The sequence below is a fragment of the Oryzias latipes genome, chromosome 17 (genome assembly GCF_053564925.1).
Source record: "Oryzias latipes strain Hd-rR chromosome 17, Olatipes_Hd-rR_3.1".
NCBI classification, from domain to species: domain Eukaryota; kingdom Metazoa; phylum Chordata; class Actinopteri; order Beloniformes; family Adrianichthyidae; genus Oryzias; species Oryzias latipes.
The window spans coordinates 33,158,511-33,178,805 of NC_136253.1; the positions used below are offsets into that span (position 1 = coordinate 33,158,511).

A 20,295-nucleotide genomic window follows, 5' to 3' on the forward strand; every position below is an offset into this window, starting at 1 on the left:
GACGGCCGCACAAACGTATTGTCTTTTTGTGTGTCTGTCTGCAGATTGAAGAGTGTGTAGTCTGCTCTGACAAAAAGGCAGCGGTGTTGTTCCAGCCCTGCGGCCACATGTGCGCTTGTGAGAGTAAGTCGACTCCTCCCACAGCCTTTTGACGCCGACTTTATGCACTTTATGGACTCTGCCATCATCGCTGTCGTCCGTTTTTCCGCAGACTGTGCTAGCCTCATGAAGAAGTGCGTACAATGCCGGGCTGTGGTGGAACGCCGCACCCCTTTCGTTCTGTGCTGTGGAGGGAAAGGTATGGAGGATGATGCCGCTGATGATGATGATGATGATGATAATGATGACCTTAGTGAGTGAATCTTCCACATGTTCCCTTTTAATCCACCCTTTTTTAGTACTTTTCTTTTTCTTTCTTTTCCTTTCAGACTGTCTTTTGAAGTCATTTTTTGTGCCTTGCTTGCATGTTTGCTTATATTTATGTTGAGTTTCTGCCTTTACCCTCCTGGTCCACTCATTGAAAGTAAAAAAAAAAACCAGGAGGTTTTTCAAAAATAGTTGAAGTTAGGTTGTAATTATAAAATTTACTGTCGTTTTTATTATTTTTTAGATACAGGGGTCCCTCGTTAAGTATGTAACTTTATTTTTTTCAATTATTGTTGTCTTTATTCTGCAAAATCCCTCATGACACACTTTATTCACTTTCAACATGTTGACACTCAAAATTTTAAAAAATAAGTCAAATTTTACAGAGTAAAACCAAAGATCCAACCCTGTTTTGGATGTTACCAGCAGTTGACGGTGCAGAACGTTTCGTCAGCATGGGGGGGTTTGTTGGGGTGAAAACGTGCAAACGTGCAATCCAGCCCTACTGAGCCGCACTGTTAACAAAAAATCAGTTTTGCAATATTTTATTTGGTATGCATTTCAGTATCTTCCAAAATAAAGTTTGATTGATAATTTATTAGAAAGCTTTTTGTTTAGTGTCTCACTTTAGTGTTCCAGCTCCGCCCACTAGTTGGCAGCACAGCACATTAATCCTCTTTCAGCTGCTCTGCAACAAAACATCACAATATAAACACAGTGATCGGTCCGAGTCGGTCTGAGTCAACATTTCTGTGGATGAGGTAGTTTTTTAAATTGATATATTTTGCAAAACTGCAGTGGAAACACTTTTAAATGAGTCACATGACCAACACCGGTTGGCAGTGCTTTTCTTGGTAGTAACTGGCTGCACAGAGGGCGCCACCAGCCAATCAGGATACAGAACACATGACACTGTTAAAGAAAAGAAAAAAAACATTCATAAAGAGAGTTAAACTGCAAAAGGGGAACCGCGTTATGACGAGGGACCACTGTATTACCTGAAAAGTGCCTATTCTTACCTGCCATCTGTGAATTCTGTGCATTAGTTTTGTGAAGACACTAAAATTCCACAGACTGACTGTTTGAAATAGTAATCAAATGGTTCTAAAGTGTGACTTTACAAAAGCATTGGAGCTGCCGTACGTCTTTACGTTATTGCTCTGCTTTGTGTCATTAGTGGTATTTTGCACTTTTTATTTTGAGTTAAAAGGGAAACTGTTGCAAGTTCACAACTTGCATGTTCTCTGCTTTAATGTGGTGCATCAGTGAGCCTCCGTCATTCAGTGAAGGTGAACAGAGACCCAGACACACATGCACTCATGCAAGGGGCAGCATTCACAGCCAATCACAGCCCTGTGCGCTTTTTTCATGTAAATATATGGGCATCTAATGGTCCTTCACTCCACTAAAGGCTGAATTAAACCGATGGTTAAGGATGGCAAATAGAAATGAATCAAATTCTACATAGAAATATCCTATGTATTTTAAATATTGTCCTCAGGATCTTTGATTTCCTCTTTAAATTCTGTCCTGAATTCTTTCGTAGAGCCATTAGTGACTACTTTTGGTCATCAGGCCCCCTTGAGCTGGTGGGGCAGCTCCTGCTATAACATTGTGATTGGTTATTCCCAGCAGAGAACTCTAACAGTATGGCAGGGGGATCGCAGGATCTTCTGCAGCCCAACAATCTGGCATTAAGTTGGTGTAAGTATACATCAAGGAACCCCTCCCTCATCCAGGTTTGCAAGAGCTCCTCCCCCCAGGCTGCTGCCCTGGCCCTTCTCCCTCTGCCTTTAACCCACCTCTTTCTCCTGTCGCCACTCACGACCAAAGTTTAATAAAAGAGCCGCTTGTTCGCTGCGGTTCATCAGATGCAGCAGCAGATCTGTTTCGATCACACTCAGCTGTACCGGTTTTCCACGAGCATCCTGAATGCTAAAGTACTGCATGATGATTCATGTGCTGGCAGGTCGTCTTTCTGTGCTTGATTATTTTACAAAAGCTCTGAAAGCATAGCAAGAAAAAAAAAGATTTCTGTGTGAAAGACCCACTCCGATCTACTTTTAAACTATTTTCAAAGAGTTACAATTATGCTTAAATCAAAAAACCTGTGTCGTTTTCTATAACACAGTTTCTGTCGAGCGGCGGTAGTTCTTTAGAAAGTTGGCTCTGAGTTGTGGGCGGGACCGTTGGCGTGGAGCAAACCCGCCCCCACTTTCTATCATCCATCTTTTTATGCGCTGTCCTGCTAGCTTACATAAAGCCCCTCCTAACATTACAAAGACGTACCGTATTTTATGGAGTATAAGTCGCGTTATGTACTTATTCATTTTTTGCATAGTTTGACCAGGGAGGCAACTTATATGTGATTAAAAAATAAAGACAGTAATAACTGTTGAAGGGCACTGAAAGTATCGGTATAATTATTTGTTACCGACTGCAACATGAAAAACGAAGAAGTGCTGCTCAGTCTTACACGAGGCTCGCCGGAGTCGTTAAGAAGCGACACAGTCGATAACATATTTTGCATATTTAGTAATTTGAAGTGATATAAAGATTTAAGTCGACTTGTTACAGGTGTTCTCTGTGCTGTGGATATCTGAGTAATTGTTCATAGCGTGTGCTAATAAACCAAATTCTTCCTGTGTTTCATGAAGCTAAATATGCATCAATTTATTATGGCGGGGAAGTGTTCACACATGCAGTCTATCGTCTTTTCCATTAAGAAAATTCACCTTTCAAGATGAAATGTTCGTTCTTTTTCCCATATTTTATTAAATACATTTCTCCTTAAAGTACCGAGCCCCAAAGGGAAATTAAAAAACAAAAAATAAAAAAACTTTTTTTTATTTCCCGCAGTGTGCGAGTGTTAAGTCACAGCAGCAAAAAGAAAGATACAATGAAAATAAATGGCATAATAAAGAATAAAAAATAAGTAAATACAAGTGCTAGTTAAATACGGAGCCCCTAAAGGGACATTGATGAGAGAAAAAAATAATTGAAGGGAAAAAAAAAAGCACCAGCTATTCTTATTGATTACTTGTATTGCATCTGATTAGTTACTTTTTAGATCTAGTTAGTTTTTTTTTGTTTTACTACAACTGTTTTTTTCCCTTCAATGTCCCTTTGGGGGCTCCGTATTAATATTACATATTACATATGATTTTTTTTCGTCTTAATTATGCTTCTTTTTTTTTTATTCTCCGGAGAGATTTATAGTGTGGTACATGGATCTATGTGTCCACAAGCTGATGCATCAGAAGGGAGTGGAGCAGGGAGCTTGTTGCCCCGCCCATTGTAGTTTCTACATCACAAATGTTATTTTTTTTCCTCTGCTCCTGATTGACAGCGGTGTCAACAAAAATATGCAATTTTAGGCTTTTTTTTCCTCAATATTTGTCCTCCATCATAAGAAAAATGCCACAAGGACATGGTAAAAACCCAGTTTACATCAGAGTGGGCCTTTGACAACAGTGATAGTTTAGGCCGCAACAAACCTGAAGTTTCCTCCCCCCCCTCAATATGTGATTGTGTTACGTTCACACAGCTAGTGGAAACATCCCGGGCCTGCAGAGAGACAAAGACAACACAAACGTCAATGCTGATGTTCAGAAGCTGCAGCAACAGCTTCAAGACATCAAAGAACAGGTGAACCTGCAAATGTTAACTGAACCGGGGTGTAGGAGGTCCAAACCCCCATCCGTGCATGCAGTCACTTCTTGCTGTCTCCCTGCAGACCATGTGTCCGGTGTGTCTGGACCGGCTCAAGAACATGATCTTTATGTGCGGCCACGGCACCTGTCAGCTGTGCGGGGACCGCATGAGCGAGTGTCCCATCTGCCGGAAGGCCATCGAGCGCCGCATCCTCCTGTACTGAACGCCGAACGGGCTCTTCCTTCTCCCCGAAGCACCGACGACGCCTGCAAACACTTCAACCACACCAGCTGCCGCTGCCATCCTCACAGCCAGCCACCACTTTACAACACGTCAGTGTTGTGGCCGTGGATCTCCTGTTACAAGTCCTGGTGTGATCCAGCTGTGTAGTTATAGTCTGTGGAATCACAGAGGAACCCCACTCATCTGTTCTCTGTCTTCGTTTTTGCGTCTTTTCTTCTCGTCTTCGTTTAGCCCTCGAACCTTCCTTTCTGATTTAGACACCGAGGCCGAGACTCGGAGTCCGACCGTATCCAAAGAGGCGGATCCCACCTCTGGATTTAACCTTTGAAAACAGCCGACAGGTCTCTGGCTGGTTTAGTCCTCAAGCATCTGCTGCGTCCAGCGGCAGCTTGCTGTCCCCTTCTATTGTATTTATGCAACATGTATTGATACAGGAAGCTCCAGCCGTGGGTTGAAAGTGCTCCCACTCTTAAGACAGTATGGAAAGGTGGAAACCAGTGTTCCACCTTAATGTTCTCCGTTTGGCCGCTGTGACCTTCTTTCTGCACGTCTGTCACTGCAGCAGAAGACCAAATCTTAGTTTTTTTTTTTGCACTACAGAAGCATTTTCTGTGACTGAAAAACCAATGCGACGCAGTCATGTGCCTGCAGGTAGCACGCCGCACCCTTTAGGGTGGCATCAGTTTTTACAGGCTTCTGGTCGTCACGCCCCTGTAAAAAAAACGAAAAACGTAGCCGGGCAACAACTGATGTTCGGATATTGTGACGTCGCCTGCTGAAAAAGCCTCGATTTTTCCAGGAGCGTTGTTTATTAACCATCGACATTTGTGCCATTTACTTCCAAAAATGTACTCGTGCGATCGATTCTGTGGGGGGACAAGGTGCTCTGGAATATCGTATTTCTGGTTTTATTTAAGTGTTTCTCTCGTTTCTTCAACATTTATTGAGCTATAGAGTCAAGGTCTATGAAAATAAGAAAGTGTAGAGTAAATTATTTTTTATGGCAGCCCAAACGATAGAATTTATAGGTATCACTGCCTTCCTACTATGTAGCCTCAAAACCTCTCAAACATTCTGCTTGGATGTCATCGAGTTAGCGACCGCTCTCCTGTAGAAGCGTTTCTTTTTCTGTCAACCTCACGTGTTCATGTCTGAAACAGGAATAACGGTCAGGTATGTATTGATCAGTGTTTTTTTTAACCTCAGCGCTTCTGAAAGGCAGGACGCCCCTCCGCAGGGCTAGCTTTGTGGAACCCACAATCGGCTGGTTTGTTTTCTTTTCTCTGTTCCGCACCGTAAATGCGATGACACTTTACATTTGGAAAACACTAATGTGCTTTATGGTAGTGTTGTCTTGTTAGGTTGTTTTTTTTTGGGGGGGAGCTTAATTTGTACTTCATTTTCTCGTACCTGTACTGTTAGACTTGTATCTGTAGTTTTTCTTTAGCATGAATGTTTGACTTATGCAGAATGAGTTGTATCTTTGACAACAGTTGGGTCTGTATTGCGTACAAGTGCTTTTACTACAACCACACGGCAGAAATAAAGTCCTTCTATGAACTGCGGGAGGTTTTAGCGGCACTGTTTGTCTGAAAATTAGCATTTTGTTGCTTTTCTCCTGCTGTGCAGTGTCTGCCTCGGCGGAGACGGGCCTGCAGAGACGCGAGGTATGCGGTCATTGAGAATGCTAACGGCTGGTCAGCTGGGTGGGGATGAGAAGAGGAGATTCCACCTCAGTGTCAACCTCAAAATCTCACCTCAAAATTCAGATAATAGATCAGGTCAGAGTGAGCGTATCTGCATGTACTCACCTCTTCTAAGGTCAGCCCCTAAAGCTAAGACAGCTCCTTTCTGATATTGACGGTCTTTAAAATATGTTTTCAACAAATATCTGCGACCAAACGTTACTTCAGAAATGTAGACTAAGCAAAAACAAATCTATCGCTTAATGTAGGCATGTCCAAAGTGTGTCCTGTGGGCCACATGCATTCAGATTTCCACCGCCTGCAGGCTCCTATCATCATATCTATATGTGGCCCTCAGGACTTTCTAAGAACTGCAATTTCTTGATTGTGATTGGTAAAGTCGTGGCAAAAACCTGTTTTTTTTTTACCTTGAGGGCCAAATGAGAACAGATTCATTTGTTTCTGTGATCAAAACCAAAACATTATTTATTAATTTGTAGCTGTTTACAGAGATCATTTTATGGTGAATAACATGAAATATTTCATCAAAACCCGGATTCAATGTTGACAAGTTTTTCTTTGTTTTTTTTTTTTTTGCAGACAATTTTTCTTCATTTCATTTCTGGTCTCCAAACATCAGATTGACAGTAATTTAGGTAAAAATGTATTCGATGATATGATTCTGTTCTGTGTGAAGACAGCAATCAGTCGTGGGGGCTGCCTGTCCTGTTGGGTGAAGGCGGGGTAAACCCTAGACTGGTCCCCAGCCTGTCGCAGGGCACACATGCACATGCGCCCCCACCCCCCCACCCCCCAAAGACGCTGTAGAGTGAACTATGAAGCATGATTTTGGACTGTGGGAGGAAGCTGGAGTGTCAGGAGAAAATATGAACAGAAAGGTCTCGTTGGGATTTGGGGCCTTCTTGCTGTGAGAGCGTCAACCACTGCCCCACCGTGCCGCCCGTCGCAATATCGTTTCCAATAAATAGTTGTTGTATTTATTGTTCTTATTAGGGTTCAGAGAAAGCAGGCCGGTCGGTGGGCTCTGGGATTCCTCTGCAAAAGGTTTTACACACATGAATGTGTTTTTATGACTGGAACGAGTGACTTTATCTGCATTTATTTGTCTTTGTTCAAAAACCATTTTAGATTGCTTGTGAGATAAAAAATGGACCAGCCTCCAACCAGACCTGCTTTTCTGCCCAAAGCTTGCAGAAATCTTTGAAAAGTGAGATTTTATCCGTCAAACCATAATACTTTGTTTCATTCCTGTCTTACATCTTTGTTTTTTAATTCAAAAATCCTGAGCAGATATTTAACCAAATTATTGTATTCGTGTCAGAATCTCCTGCAAAACAAACAAAGGAATTCTCTGCAGAATTTTCCGAGCTGATGGGTTTTACTCTAAAAAACACCTCATCAGTATGCTGATGTTTTCTGGAGAGACTTCCCCAGTCGGTGGAAGCACATTAGCAAACTGTCTGACAATTTATCCCAGAAATCTTTTGGGAAAAATGTGCCGTTTTCCTGGATTTTGTTGTTTGTTTTGGGAGTTTGGACGCAGACTTTGCTCCTCAGACAGACCGTGGAGCCTCCGGGGTTTGTAGAAGTTCACCACCGCTGACAGAAAAGCAGCGTGCAGAGGTGACAGTGGTGGAATCGCATGTCCGGCTATCATATCAGTGTATTGTTTGTGTTGCTTTATAGCTCATAAAATGATAAGGGCTTACAGTGGAGCATCGGAATGGTCTGTAAACAGCTCGTCCATCTCTGACGGGCTGCAGACTCGCTGCTCCCATGCTGACTGACAGCCAGGGTGCCGGAGACGCCGCTATCTCGCCCCCCTGGCCTCCGCCTGATCCTGCGGAGCATCCCCGACCACCTTCACCCAGCAGCTTGAAGGCTGTTCCAACTCCCACACCAGCGGGGGGTCAGCTAATCCAGTTTCTGCCCCTTACAGTGTGAGTGGAGGTGGCCCACTTCTGCAGGCTCCACTGAGCAGCAGATAGAAATGAAGCAGCGGGGCAGGCAGGAGCTCTGCTGTGATCACTGAGGGGGCTCATCCATCTGCAGAGTGGGGTGGGGGGGCCTCATCTATCTGCAGGGTGGGGGGTCAGCATCCGTCCAACTGCTCAGGCTTTGCTTCTGAAGTCATAGGAAATACTTCTGAGGTTAACGTGCATGATTCAGAGCTGAGCACCAGGGGGCAGCACATCCAGGTGAAACACCCCAGCGGGTCTCTGCTGCCATAAATACAACTATTGTTAGTTCAGAAGGCATTTGATTTACAATGAGACACAAATCTTTTCTTTGAGGGTAAATATAGTTTATTCTGATTATCTAGTTCATTTTTCACCCCTTTGCCCGGATTTACTCTCTTTGTGAGGAGCTTGAAAAACAAACTAGAATCCCACAAACCTGGAACAAGAGGTGAGGGGAAGCTTGTTCCTCATTTAAACGCCCAAATGCCTTTAATTGATTAACGAGGATCCTCTTGTAAACACTCAGTTGTGGTCCTGGCATTGTGTTGACCGCCATCGTGAGTGGGGTCAGAGTCGTGAGGAGCTTTCCCATGATTCAGTGGGACACACAGACCTGCACAGAAATGTTGCCACGTTGGAAGAAAAAAAATAGATTGATTGAAGGTCCTGCGTCTCTTTTGTTGTTTTTTTTTCTTTTTTTTTTTCTCATGTGCGACTTGAGAATTTATTGTCTCCGTTTATGATCAGGCCGAGCAAAGTGCAACTCTGGCTGTCTGGACAAACTCTTTGAGGGACCAAAAAAGGAGGGAGGGGCTTCAGGCTTGGCGAAAAACCTACTTTGGGGGCCGTTTTTTTTTTTTTTTTTTCTCCAGGTAGTTGATGATGCACGTTTATCCGATTGTTCTTGGTTTCTGGTGGGGATTCTGCACCACATGAGGCTGTTTTTCTGTGTAACTGGATGTACTTGTAAACGGGAGCCCCACCTCCTACAGTTAAGCCATAAACCCAGATCACCCTTTGAAACCCGTAGGCCCCCTGACACACTGATTGCTTTATGGATATTGACCTGGGCAAAGTGTCAAACCATTCAGGATTTTTCTTATTTATGCACAAAGAGGGAGAAGGTGAGCGCAAACAGCTCAGTCAGGCGTTTTTTTCCAGATAAATCTTAAACATCAAGTAAAATCTAAAATCATCCAGAAGCATTTCTTTTGGTATAAACATGTTTTTTTTTTGTTTGTACCTCATCAGAGAAGTAGCTTTAGACTGAAACCTTTCAGTTTTTTTTTCTTTTTTACAAAGTTGTTTTTAATCATTTGACGGCTTTTGACCCGTTGATCATATTCCACTATGTGTTGTCCTTATCACAGCAGCCAAATTGGAGACTGGAGCCACATTTACAGTGCAAATGTTATCATACCGATGACACTTTAAACAGTCTTTATCAATATATAGTCATTCAAGGTTTATGAGCTTTGATAAAAGGCTGCTAACACGAATTACAATGTGCAGCAACACGATGCGTTTTCGGATTAAAATTACAACTAAAAACAAAAATCCCATGTTTTTCAAAAAAATAAAAGTCCAGAAGACAAATGTGAGCAAAGAGTTGGATTTTCTCCTCAAACCCACATTGTCAGTCAGCCTGGCCAAAGGCTTTCTACTCCATTATCTTTAAAACAGTGCGTTATCATAATTGCTTACTTAATAATTCTATAAAACAGTGGAGCTGCAACCTTTGGCTGGGCGGAAAGCAGTCAGCTACTTTTCGATGCCAAGATGGAAACAAAGGTTTTGCCAATGAGTTTTGGAACCTGGGAAGGAAACCTTTTAAGTAAATATTGGATTTATTAAAAAAAAGGAAAACAAATTAATTAATGAACTTCATTTGGATTGTCTAGATGTGATCGTTTTCACGCCGCTGGTGAACAATGGTTCAGCCTTACGTAATCAACAAGTGCAAACCTCATCGCATTCAACTCTCCACTAAGCAAACAGTGTGGCGTCGATGACACTGTCCTCCTGCGAGCTGGCAGGTGAGGATTTCTAATCACTATTCCAAGCCAATAGTGCATAGAAACAGTTTGCCATCCCTGTGATCTCAGGCGCAGACAAAATAAGCTCTGATTTCACTGAATTTGCTCCTAAGAGATGTTTTTATGTCTGTTTTTTTTTGTCTTCTCATTACTGTAAACCAAAAAGGCCACATCTGACAGGTGCTTGCTTCTTGCAGGCGGTAACCTTGGAGGAAGCAGACAGGAATGTAGCTTTCCCTATCTCAGCCCGCAGGAAAAACTGATGGCAAAGACCCTTTTTTTGTTGTTTTTTTTTGTTCTGAAAGAAAAATCAATATTCCAGAGTCCATCACACAGGCTTTTTTTTTCTTTTTTGTCCCTCCTGGATTCCAACTCTGTGAAACCGGCTCAGAGTGACCCCTGGAAAAAGAAGTTAATGCCTAACTTTTTTATCTTTGTTTTACAGCCAGGGGTTGTACCTCTGAATCAATACACGATACACAAATATCTCAGGGCTCCATGTTCTAGACTGAAAAGCGACAAGAGGGGGCTTGAGAGTTAGCCAGCTTTGCACCACCTGGCAGGAAGGACTTTAAAAGTCAAAGTCAGCATTAAAAAAAAAAACAAGACGGATCCTAAAGTTTGACCATCGGTGGGATTTTCGACAAAAACCGAGTTACTGTTGGGCTCAGAAACGTTGACCATGTTGGAACCTTCCTCTGCTGAAAATGACGCTTTTAGAACTTCTTTATGGGGTTTGGAAAAATACGATTAATCGGCTGCAGCTCGTTCAAAACCTTTCAACCAGAACTGTACGGTGGCCCAGAAGGATCACTACACTTAGAAACACAAAACAACACACTACAATTTGGCACAACACTAAAAAAATAAATCACAACATGAAACAATAACTCACAACACTTTAACTCACAACACAAAACAATAACTGAGAATAACACAAAACAATAACTGAGAATAACTCACAATACAAAAAAATAACTTGCAGCACAATAACTATGGTGGTCCAGAAAGGTCACAAAACTTTAGATTTCGCAACACAACGCACTACAATTTGTCTCAACACTAAAAAAATTAACTCACAACACAAAACAATAACTCACAACACGTAGAAGTGTAAAGAAAGGGCACATCACACCGATGTTGCTTCAGGATCAATTTGAAGATTCAATAATCAGTTTAAAAAATGTCTTTTTTATTGTTTTTTTTATATCCCAATTGTTTTTAGTGATGCTCTCAGATCCCTCAGGTCGTCAGGTGAAGCTCTGCTGGGGGGTCTAAACAAAATCCCACAGCGAGGTGTCACTCCAGCACCATGGAGCAGACATCATTGTTGTTTTTTTTTATTTCTGTATTTATTTAACATGAGGTACTTTAAGGTGTTCCACAACAGGAAATTAAGTTGAATTTGTAGAAATATCAAACCCTTTTAGATTTATAATCTGAATTCTTCCTGAAGTGTTTTGATTTAAATTTTGATTTGAAATGGTTTATTTCAAGCAATCAAATAGAAATAATACACAAAAACAATACAATCATCAGTTATACATTCATACAATAACTAATCAAACTTAGGGTAATTAGACATATTAATAAATATATCTTGAAAGGGAGTGGAAGGAAGCAAACTTGTATAATCCCAGCCCGTTATACCGTTACAATTTTATAACATGAATTATCAATATCCGGTTACTGGCTTTTATTGGACAGGATTAAGAATCTTGAAATATCAATAAAGCACATGACAAAGAAAATTACTTAAATTATTATTTTTTAAATAACTCTTAGAAATCAACATGGCAATGAAGTATCCAAAATATATGCAGATTATGTTACTTATAAAAGTTATTGATATGATTGAAAAATAATACTATATCAGTAAAATAGACATAACACTGTTTCAGGAATTTTCATAGCAAAATTTGATCAAGTATCAAAAGTTAAAAATATGTGCAAAATTATGTTACATTAGGAAAATCATAAATCAGCTCATCAATTTTTTTTGGAGCAAGTGAAGTAGTATCATTAAAAGTCAATCTATTTAACCATTTTCAATAATTGATTAATCATTTGTTGATTTGTCATTTGTGTTAAAAGGTGATGAGTTATGAGTTGGGAAAAATTACTTTCTCGTAATTGAAAAATATTCATAATTTTGTGCTAATTCATTAGGGTTAAGCTGCTTGTAGCTCATGGCTGCAGTTCTCAAAAGGTTCTGTGATTTAATTTAAATCCCTTTTGACTGTTTGAGTGCTTCAGACCCTATGTCCTTTTTTTTCGAAAATGGTGACTTTTCTGTTGGTTTCATCTCCATAGCAACCATTTTTGTTACAAAATGTGCAGCTGTTAAAAAATGTTTTACCTTAGCAAGTTGGCGAAGATGAAAAAAGCTTGACTTCACCTCTGAGCTTATCTGCTGATCCAGTTTAAAACCCAGATTAGAGACATTTGTTTTTAAAAAGTTAAGCAAGGGACCCAAATCAAAGGGATGCGATGGTTCACTAATATAATTCGGTCCAAAAACTAAAACTTCCGTTTTATTTTCATTAAATCTCAAAAAGCTTAGGGCTAGCCAGTCCTTAATGTCCTGAAGACATGACAGGAGCTGCTTCATGAAGAGATCTGGCTGTCATCTGCATACAAATGAAAAGAAATGCAAGATTGACCCTAAGGGTATCAGATACAGAGAACACAAAAGTGGCCCTAGAACCGATCCTTGTGGAACCCCATAAGAAACCTGAGTTGTGATAGATTCAAAACCACCCAAGCTGACACACATGGTTCTTCAGGTAAGACTTAAACCAGTCCAGTGCTATACCTCGGATCCCCACCGAGTTCTGGAGCCTAGATATTAAAATACTATGGTCTACTGTGTCAAATGCTGCTGTTGGATCCAGCAGAACCAGGACGACGAAGTCTCCAGCATCATTAGCCAGGAGAATATCGTTGCTGACTCTTAGTAATGTGCGAGCGACAGGAAAACACCCACTTTTGCGAGCGTGTGGCGACAACGGCGTTCCAAATCTACAAATCTTTCAAGCCAAAGCTTTTCCTCCACGGAGCATCCCAATGATGCTCAAAGAGCCAAGATGTGATGTACCGAAATCCTCGGGAGGAGTTTACATTTTTAGGTGGGAAAAATCAAAGTGGGTAGCCTCTTCCCAAGGTCAAAGGTCAGTGAAACTTTGGTTGTGTTCGTAGACCTAAGCTGGTGGCGTGTGTGAAATTTTATAAAGACAGTTTAACTAACAGTTGTTTTTTTTTGGTACATTTGTGCGAAAAAAAACGCACCAAATTTCACCCTTTCCCACAGCACGGAAGCTGCAGGCGCCATCCCATAATAATTTCAAAACGTCACGTGTGCTTTGGTTTTGTTAGTCCATATGAAACATTTTTTTGAGCCCCCATAAGAGATTTTGGCCCCCCAAAGTGATGTCATCACTTTTTGACCCCTTTCACCGAGTTCTTTGCTTTGCTTTGAGTCGTCGCTCTTCTCCGGAAAACTCCTAAAAAGTCCAGAGCAGAGTATTTGTAAAACATTCAGTTGAATATTTTTCCACGAGTGCCTCCGTTCTCGGTTTTTGTTAATATTATTAGCACGGCGTGTGGGAATCCAGCATCTGGACCTTGATAGCAGACCGCCACCCCCGCACACCTCCCAGGGTGTTTTCGGTTGATGTTTACATTAAAGCCCAGCAGGCCTCGGCTTTTTTCTCTCCTCTCTCTGTGTATTTCGGCTAAAATAATGCATATGTGCAACTTTTTTCCCCCTCTCCCCATACAGATAAAAGCCCCCTCCGGGTTTCACAGATCTGAAGTGAAGGTCCAGTTTCCGACCAGGGTTTTGGTGAGGCGGAGGAGCATCCACTTAGGAGGGGGCAGACGTCCCCTCCTGCAGTTGATAGCAGTCGGTAATCTCTGAGGTTGACCCGTCAGTCGGGCTCCGGAGACGAATGACGTGAGGCCCCTGATAGGCTGTCTCCAGAGGAGGAGACGTCAGCTGGCCCGAGCGGACCGCTGGGATGCAGAGCAGGACCCGCAAGGTGACGGACGCGCTGGCGAGCCCTGACGGGGGGGGGGGGGGGGGGGGGGGCGAGCGGTGATGAAGACATGGCGGGTCAGGAGGAGGCATTCCAAAGCAGAGAGGTGGAGGTCATGGAGAAGGTCTCCTGATGAGCAAGGAGACAGTTCCTTGCTGGAGATCGTTGCGTGGTTTACTTAACAACAACCTCAGGGGGCATAGGTCATCGGGGGGGATCCAGAGGACCACGTTAGATCATCAATGCTACTCTGTAAAGATTTCTGCAAGAACAGTCCCGCAAACATCCAAATTGTATTTTGATTCCTGCATACCTCGTTAATTCTGCAGGCCGCTCTCGAATTCCCGAGGCCGCATTTTCCCACAATAAAGCATCAGAGACGTTTTCAAAAACTATCCAGTTTCTCACAGCGCCGTCCTCAAGGAGCCCATTTTTTAAACTACACTTTCTCTGCAACTTTCACACACTTTTAGTGTGAAATTCCCGGAATATTAATGAGGTTTGTCTGCTCAGATGTAAAAAAAAAACAAACAGACAACAAAGCTGTCTTTTTACCTCTTTGTGCCTCCGACTGCAAAACCATAAATGCATCAAATCAAATGGAAAATTTCACAAAGTCAACATGTCAAAGGTCGAAACTGGCTTTTCCTTTCTTAAAAAGTCAATAAGGAGTTGGATGGTAACATTTATAATAACATTTTGGTTCCAGTTCTCTTTTAAAACTCAAAGTTTGGAAAATTTCCAAGAAATTAACATTTTTTTGTGGGTCACTTTAACACCAATAAGGCCACTGATTCCTGCCAGCACTTTTTATCCATAAAATTCTTCTCCTCTCTTTTGTACTCTGTGTTTTTTTTTTTAAATAGGATTTGACACATCTCACAGTATTGTGCACTCTAACACACTTTCCCTTTAACTCCTATCAGCAGAATAATGAACAAAGGGCAGATTTGTCACCTTTGTGATGGTTAGAAAGCAGCTAGATCTGCTTTCAGCACAAAACCTTGAATCCGTTTTACTCTCTACGGCTTGGTTTATATGTGAAATGTTGAAAAACATAAAGGAATAGACTATAGAGATTTAGAATAATACAGACGCATTGCAAAAATATATATTAGGAAGACAAAAAACAGGCTTTATCCTGACATCCATGTTTAATGAAAAGCATGGAAACCTTCCAATCAAAAAAGAAAAATCTAAAGCTTTTAGCAAAAAGATGTACTTATAATGGTGTTTTTAACATGTTCTTGTGGCATCCTGTGACATTAAGAGTTTTAAGCTCAAAGTTGCATTTCTGAGTATTTCTTTATTTTATTTGTTGTGAATCAGGAACAGATGAAAATGTACGGCTGGATAGCTCCAACATTGCTCGCCATTTTTGTTGCCCTGCTAGGGTGAGGGGCTGTAAGCTAGTGGGAGAGTGTGTAAACAGACGGATGATGGGAAGTGGAGGGGGGGTTGCTCTCCACCAGTCAGGGGTTAATTTCTAATGAACTCCTGCTGCTCTGCAGAAACTACATCCTAGGAAAAAAAAAAACACTTTAAAAAAAAAAAGTATTTTGGCTAAAAACGCTGTAATCCTAGTCAATAAAAAGACACCGGGAACACATTGAAAATAGATGAAATTGATCAAAAGATGATCAGAGTGGGTGAATAAAACAGTTTTAGGTTTCCATCCTGAGAAGATGTGTTTTTATTTTTCACTGTGACTGAGATATACCGTCACCAGACGGCTGACAAAGGCTATCAGTATGACTTCAATGTTCAAACAAATCCAAAGTAATCCTGACTGAAGAGCGATAGCCATTTGTTTAATGTAAAGATGTTATCATTTTTTTTGTCAGTGTTTTATAGTCCTTTAATCTGACTCTCCTCTTTAATCTGAAGCAGCACCCCAGATTCCTGCTGAGGCAGAGATTATAGAGAAACTTTATCGAGCTGGCTTCTGTTTTTTTTTTTTTCTCAATGGAGCAAGAACATCACTTATTTACAATGATTCTCTTATCAAAAGACGGTTTAAAGAGAGACATATCCATGAGCACAATTTAACTTTTTTTTGTTGTAACTTTGCAGAGAGCTTGAACCTGCCGGCTCAGTGCAAGGGTCTGTTTGCAGTGTGCGCACAAGCACACACCTGCATGGAAAAGCATCATCCTGCTCCTCCTTTGATGTCATTGCCATTACGTTGGCATCCCAGACTGTGAAGCTTCATTAATTCAGCTAGGAGGTGGCGGCATTACTAAGCATTCAGTAAATAGCATGAGAGCGTGTTCAGAATGTGAGTGCATGCAGAAACGCCATGGCGAGTGTTTAGACTGAGCAGCTGGTGATAGAGGTCACCGTGAGGTTATCCTGACCTGAGCTCGATTGGAGTTTGCCTTTTTTTTTTTGCCCATATTTATGGAGATACAGAGGAGGTATGTGACTGAGAGTTTCTGCACGGATGGCAGCGCCGGCGAGCGTGTGCGCCTCCATGCAGGAATGCAGGGGTTAATTTTGAGGCAGCAAAATTTGGACAAAAACGTTTGTGTGCGTGAAGCCAGAAGGCCATCTGGGGGAGTCACCAGCAGATAACACACACACTCCTGTGGTTATGACCCTGAATGAATAGCAGGAAAGAAAAAAGAAAAAGAGTGGAGAAACTGAGCAATAAAACGCAGAATGTTTTATGGAGCTAATAACAAAAATTGATTATCCCTGATGCTCCCTTTTCTGAGGTTTTCCCAAACACACATTGGCATCTCAGATGTGCCCAACAAGCCTTCAGACTGTTTGCTCTTTCCATGGATTATCCCTGTAAAAAGGGGCTGCAGGTGCTCGGGGGCCGTGGGGCACAGCGTCTGGGGGCCACGTTAACTATTAACGCGGCCATATAACGCTGTTACTGATTACCGCCTCTCACTCCCGATGCTCCCACTGACCTGAGTCACAGGTAGGAGTCCCGCAGAGGTGTGGATTTGTTGTGTGCACGTTCTTCTGGTGTGGCTCCTTTACAACCCCACAGCTCCGTCCCGGAGAGGACCCGCCCCCTCGTTTGCCATTTGATAACCCCTCCCCTCCTTACTTCTTGCTTTCAATGTGGACATCTTTAGCTAATTCTCTCTTTCATCTGACTTTTTTTCAAAAACCTCCAGGGTGACCTTTATCCTTTCGACTATAAAAAAGCAGAAACGTGAGGACATCTTGTGAAAAAGCTGAGAAGAACCATGTTGTTCTGCAGGAACTCCACTCAAAGGCTTAAGTTTATATACAGCTAATAGGACCACTGACGCCGGGGGACAAAAAATGAATACCTTTTTCCAGAATAACACTTTTGTTACCTGTTTTCGTGAAGCAATTTAGTCTGTAATTTACATTTTTGTAAAAAAAAAAAAAGTCAAAATCCAGTTTTAGCGTGATAAGAGGTAGCCAAAAATTAGGAAAAGAACTCCTATTTTAAAAAATCTTATAAGATATCTAGAAACGAGGAGGAAAAAATGGAAAAGAAATGCTAAATGTTAGATAGAATTACTTGAATGTTCTACAACCCAATAGGGCTTTTTTTTAGTTCAGTGGAAGTGGAAATGACTCATTTCAGAAGAAAATGTGAACAAAATGAGAATCTTTTCACAAGTTGGCCCATCTTAATAAATTCTTCAAACTTATTCTGAGAACATAAATCGGATTTTTGGTTTTAAATAAGGAGAGGCGTAAGAGATGTTTTACTGTAAGTGAAGCTAAGCTGATAGACAGAGATGTGTGACATGAAAGCATGTGAGCGAACGATGGAGATCTGAGATGAGTAGGACAATAAAGAAAGGGGGGCAGAGAACAGAGCCCTGCAGAACACCAATGAAAATGAACCCAGAGGAGAACTGTGAGAGATGGCAGCAAATAACCCTGTTTTTATGTTAAAAGTCAATTATTGAGTTTGAAATTGATTTTGATTTTTTTTATTATATTTTATTAGCTTATTTCAAACATTAAAAAATCAGAATACTGCTAGAAAAAATAAAAGGCACAGATATGTCAAACCCATGCATTCCAGATATTTAGTAATACATGATGAAAGATTAAACATTAAAAAAGATGAAAGATCCTGCTACTTTCTTGACAGTGTAAGTTACCCATAATCATAAAAAAGACACATTTGTAGTTAAAAATACAGTTAAACATTTCTGTAGCATAATTAAAAAATAAAAGTTAATACTAGAGATGCTTTTTCAATTTCAAAATGAAGCTGCATTTGTTGACTCAAAATAAAAAAGAAAAAGCGTTTTGGCGGATTGCTTTTTCTTTTTAACAAGAAACATTCGATTCCTTAAATGTTTGTCGTATCTTTTTTTCCTATTTTTCCTATTAGAGTATATTTCAAAAATAAAAATCATCATCAAAGACTGTTTTAGAGAACATCATCCATAGAAAACACTTTACTTCTGGCTCCGACCAAATGAAGTCAAGTCGGTCGCTATTTTTTGGCAATACAGACGCCGTCATGTTGAAGCCAGCCGACGTCAGTCAGCAGGGACTGGTCTGAGTCTGTCCATGTCAGCATTTCTATGGCAACCACTCTGACCAATCAGGAGTGAGCTTGTTGGAAGGCCACACCCCTACCACTTGAAAGCGGGCTACCTGAAATCTGTCAATCCAATGTTTTGAATGTTAAACTTAGGGGCCACTTTTATGGAGGCATCTGATAGGTCAGTTGATAACTTGACCTACAGAAAAAAGAAGTATCAGAGAATGAATGGTTCTTCCGACCAATAGAACGACTGAGTAACAGCTGTTTATTTCTCTATAGAAGTCTATGGGATTTTGGCTTCTTGGAGCCACTTCCTGTTTGGAACCCAGAGGGGGAGGAGTCAGTCCAGTTCTCAAATACAGTCGGTGGTATAATCGTTTTTAAACGTGTTCACCCTGTGATATGCGAAAATGTGACTTTTCTTTTCTCTCTGGTCTATTTTAGCCTTTATCAGTTGAGTTCTCCTTCAATTTCTTAGAGCTTTTGTAGAAAGTTAGGATAGCCCGCTCTCCTTTTCACGGTTAAATATACTAACATTTATCAGAGTGAGCCGCCTCAGATTATCTTTAAGGTTTCATGAAGATTATCCTCTGACAAATCTCCATCCAGCTATGATTTGTAAAAGTAAACATTGTAAAGATAACCTCTGAAAGGCTGGCCAGCAGGAGCGTCTTATTTTGCTGTGGGCTCATAAAACACACTTTAGTCCTCTTTTATTTTGTATCAGAGCTTTACACCAAAGCAGCCAACGGGTCCATCCTCGCTTGGCTCGGCTGCTCTTATCACGCCGTGTCAATCAAGTGACAGATAATGTCAAACGGCCCAGACCTCAGACTTCAATGATGTCTGTCTGTCTGGATGCTGCATCTTGAATCAAGAAGACCGTGTTCTGGCAGATCTGTAAACACTCGGCTTAGTGGAGCCGAAGCTGCTGACCGGCATCTATCTAAACAAAGCACACACACACACACAACACACACCTCCAGCTTTGTGTCACAGAAAACGAGTTAGGGGTCAAAACAAAGGGCAAGTCTTTTGAAGTTCAGTTCACTCCTGTCTTTCTTGCTTCATTCAGTCAGACACAACAGTCCTCATTTCTCAGAGGTGTCACACATGCCGGCATTATTGTGGAAAAACCTCCTTTGTGGAGGAGCCGACGGCGTGGACGTGACTTGGACTGCGTACGGAAGTCGGACCCTTTTTTCTGTGTCTTTTGTTGGGGTGAACACTGGAAGCCACAACACTGAACATAACTGTACGTGCTGCTGATCCTCCTGATATGCTTTTTTTGTGGTCTGCTCAAAACTGGCCATTTGTTTTTTAGGTATAGTTGGAGAATATTGTGGTTATGGAAAGAAAAAGTCACATGTTTTTTTTTCGTTCCCTTTTCTCTCACAACGTGCAAGTATTTGAACACAGCTATGGGTGGAAGATCCAAAAACTGGAGTAGCCTGACGTTTCCAGACACAATATGTCAAATCGATCTACAAAATTCTGTATTTCCCAACATATATAAATATGTAATAAAGATAAAAAATATAAACATATTTACATATAATCTATAAATATTGGCTAAATATAAAAGAACAGCCTCTTGATTAGTCTTTTTGGTGACATCATTGGTGTGTAGAGTAAATAATCCTGAAATATTGTTTTAATTAATAACAAGTTAATGCCAATACCTCTTAATTTGACAATAAATTAATATTTTAGTCCAAAAAAAAGCCGTTTTACGTGAACCTACCCCACAAAATATTAAAAACCCTTTGGAAGGTTTTTTTTTGTTTATGC

At 41.2% G+C, this 20,295-nt stretch overlaps 1 protein-coding gene across 8 annotated transcripts in view; it reads left to right on the forward strand.

Moving 5' to 3' along the window:
• mib1 (MIB E3 ubiquitin protein ligase 1) overlaps nucleotides 1–5,828 on the forward strand; it is a 54,778-nt gene extending 48,950 nt beyond the window's left edge. For 2 of the 8 annotated variants that reach the window (XM_011487024.4, XM_078934245.1), the window contains 5 exons: nucleotides 45–123; nucleotides 212–298; nucleotides 2,002–2,070; nucleotides 3,914–4,014; nucleotides 4,103–5,828. In XM_011487024.4, coding sequence (XP_011485326.1) covers nucleotides 45–123; nucleotides 212–298; nucleotides 2,002–2,070; nucleotides 3,914–4,014; nucleotides 4,103–4,243 — 477 coding nt within the window. In that variant the 3' untranslated portion in view covers nucleotides 4,244–5,828. Of the gene's footprint in view, nucleotides 1–44; nucleotides 124–211; nucleotides 353–1,998; nucleotides 2,071–3,913; nucleotides 4,015–4,102 lie in introns of all 8 variants that reach the window. The other 6 variants (XM_020711184.3, XM_078934246.1, XM_011487021.4 and 3 more) reach the window with 5 other exon arrangements.
• The last annotated feature ends 14,467 nt before the right edge of the window (nucleotides 5,829–20,295 follow it).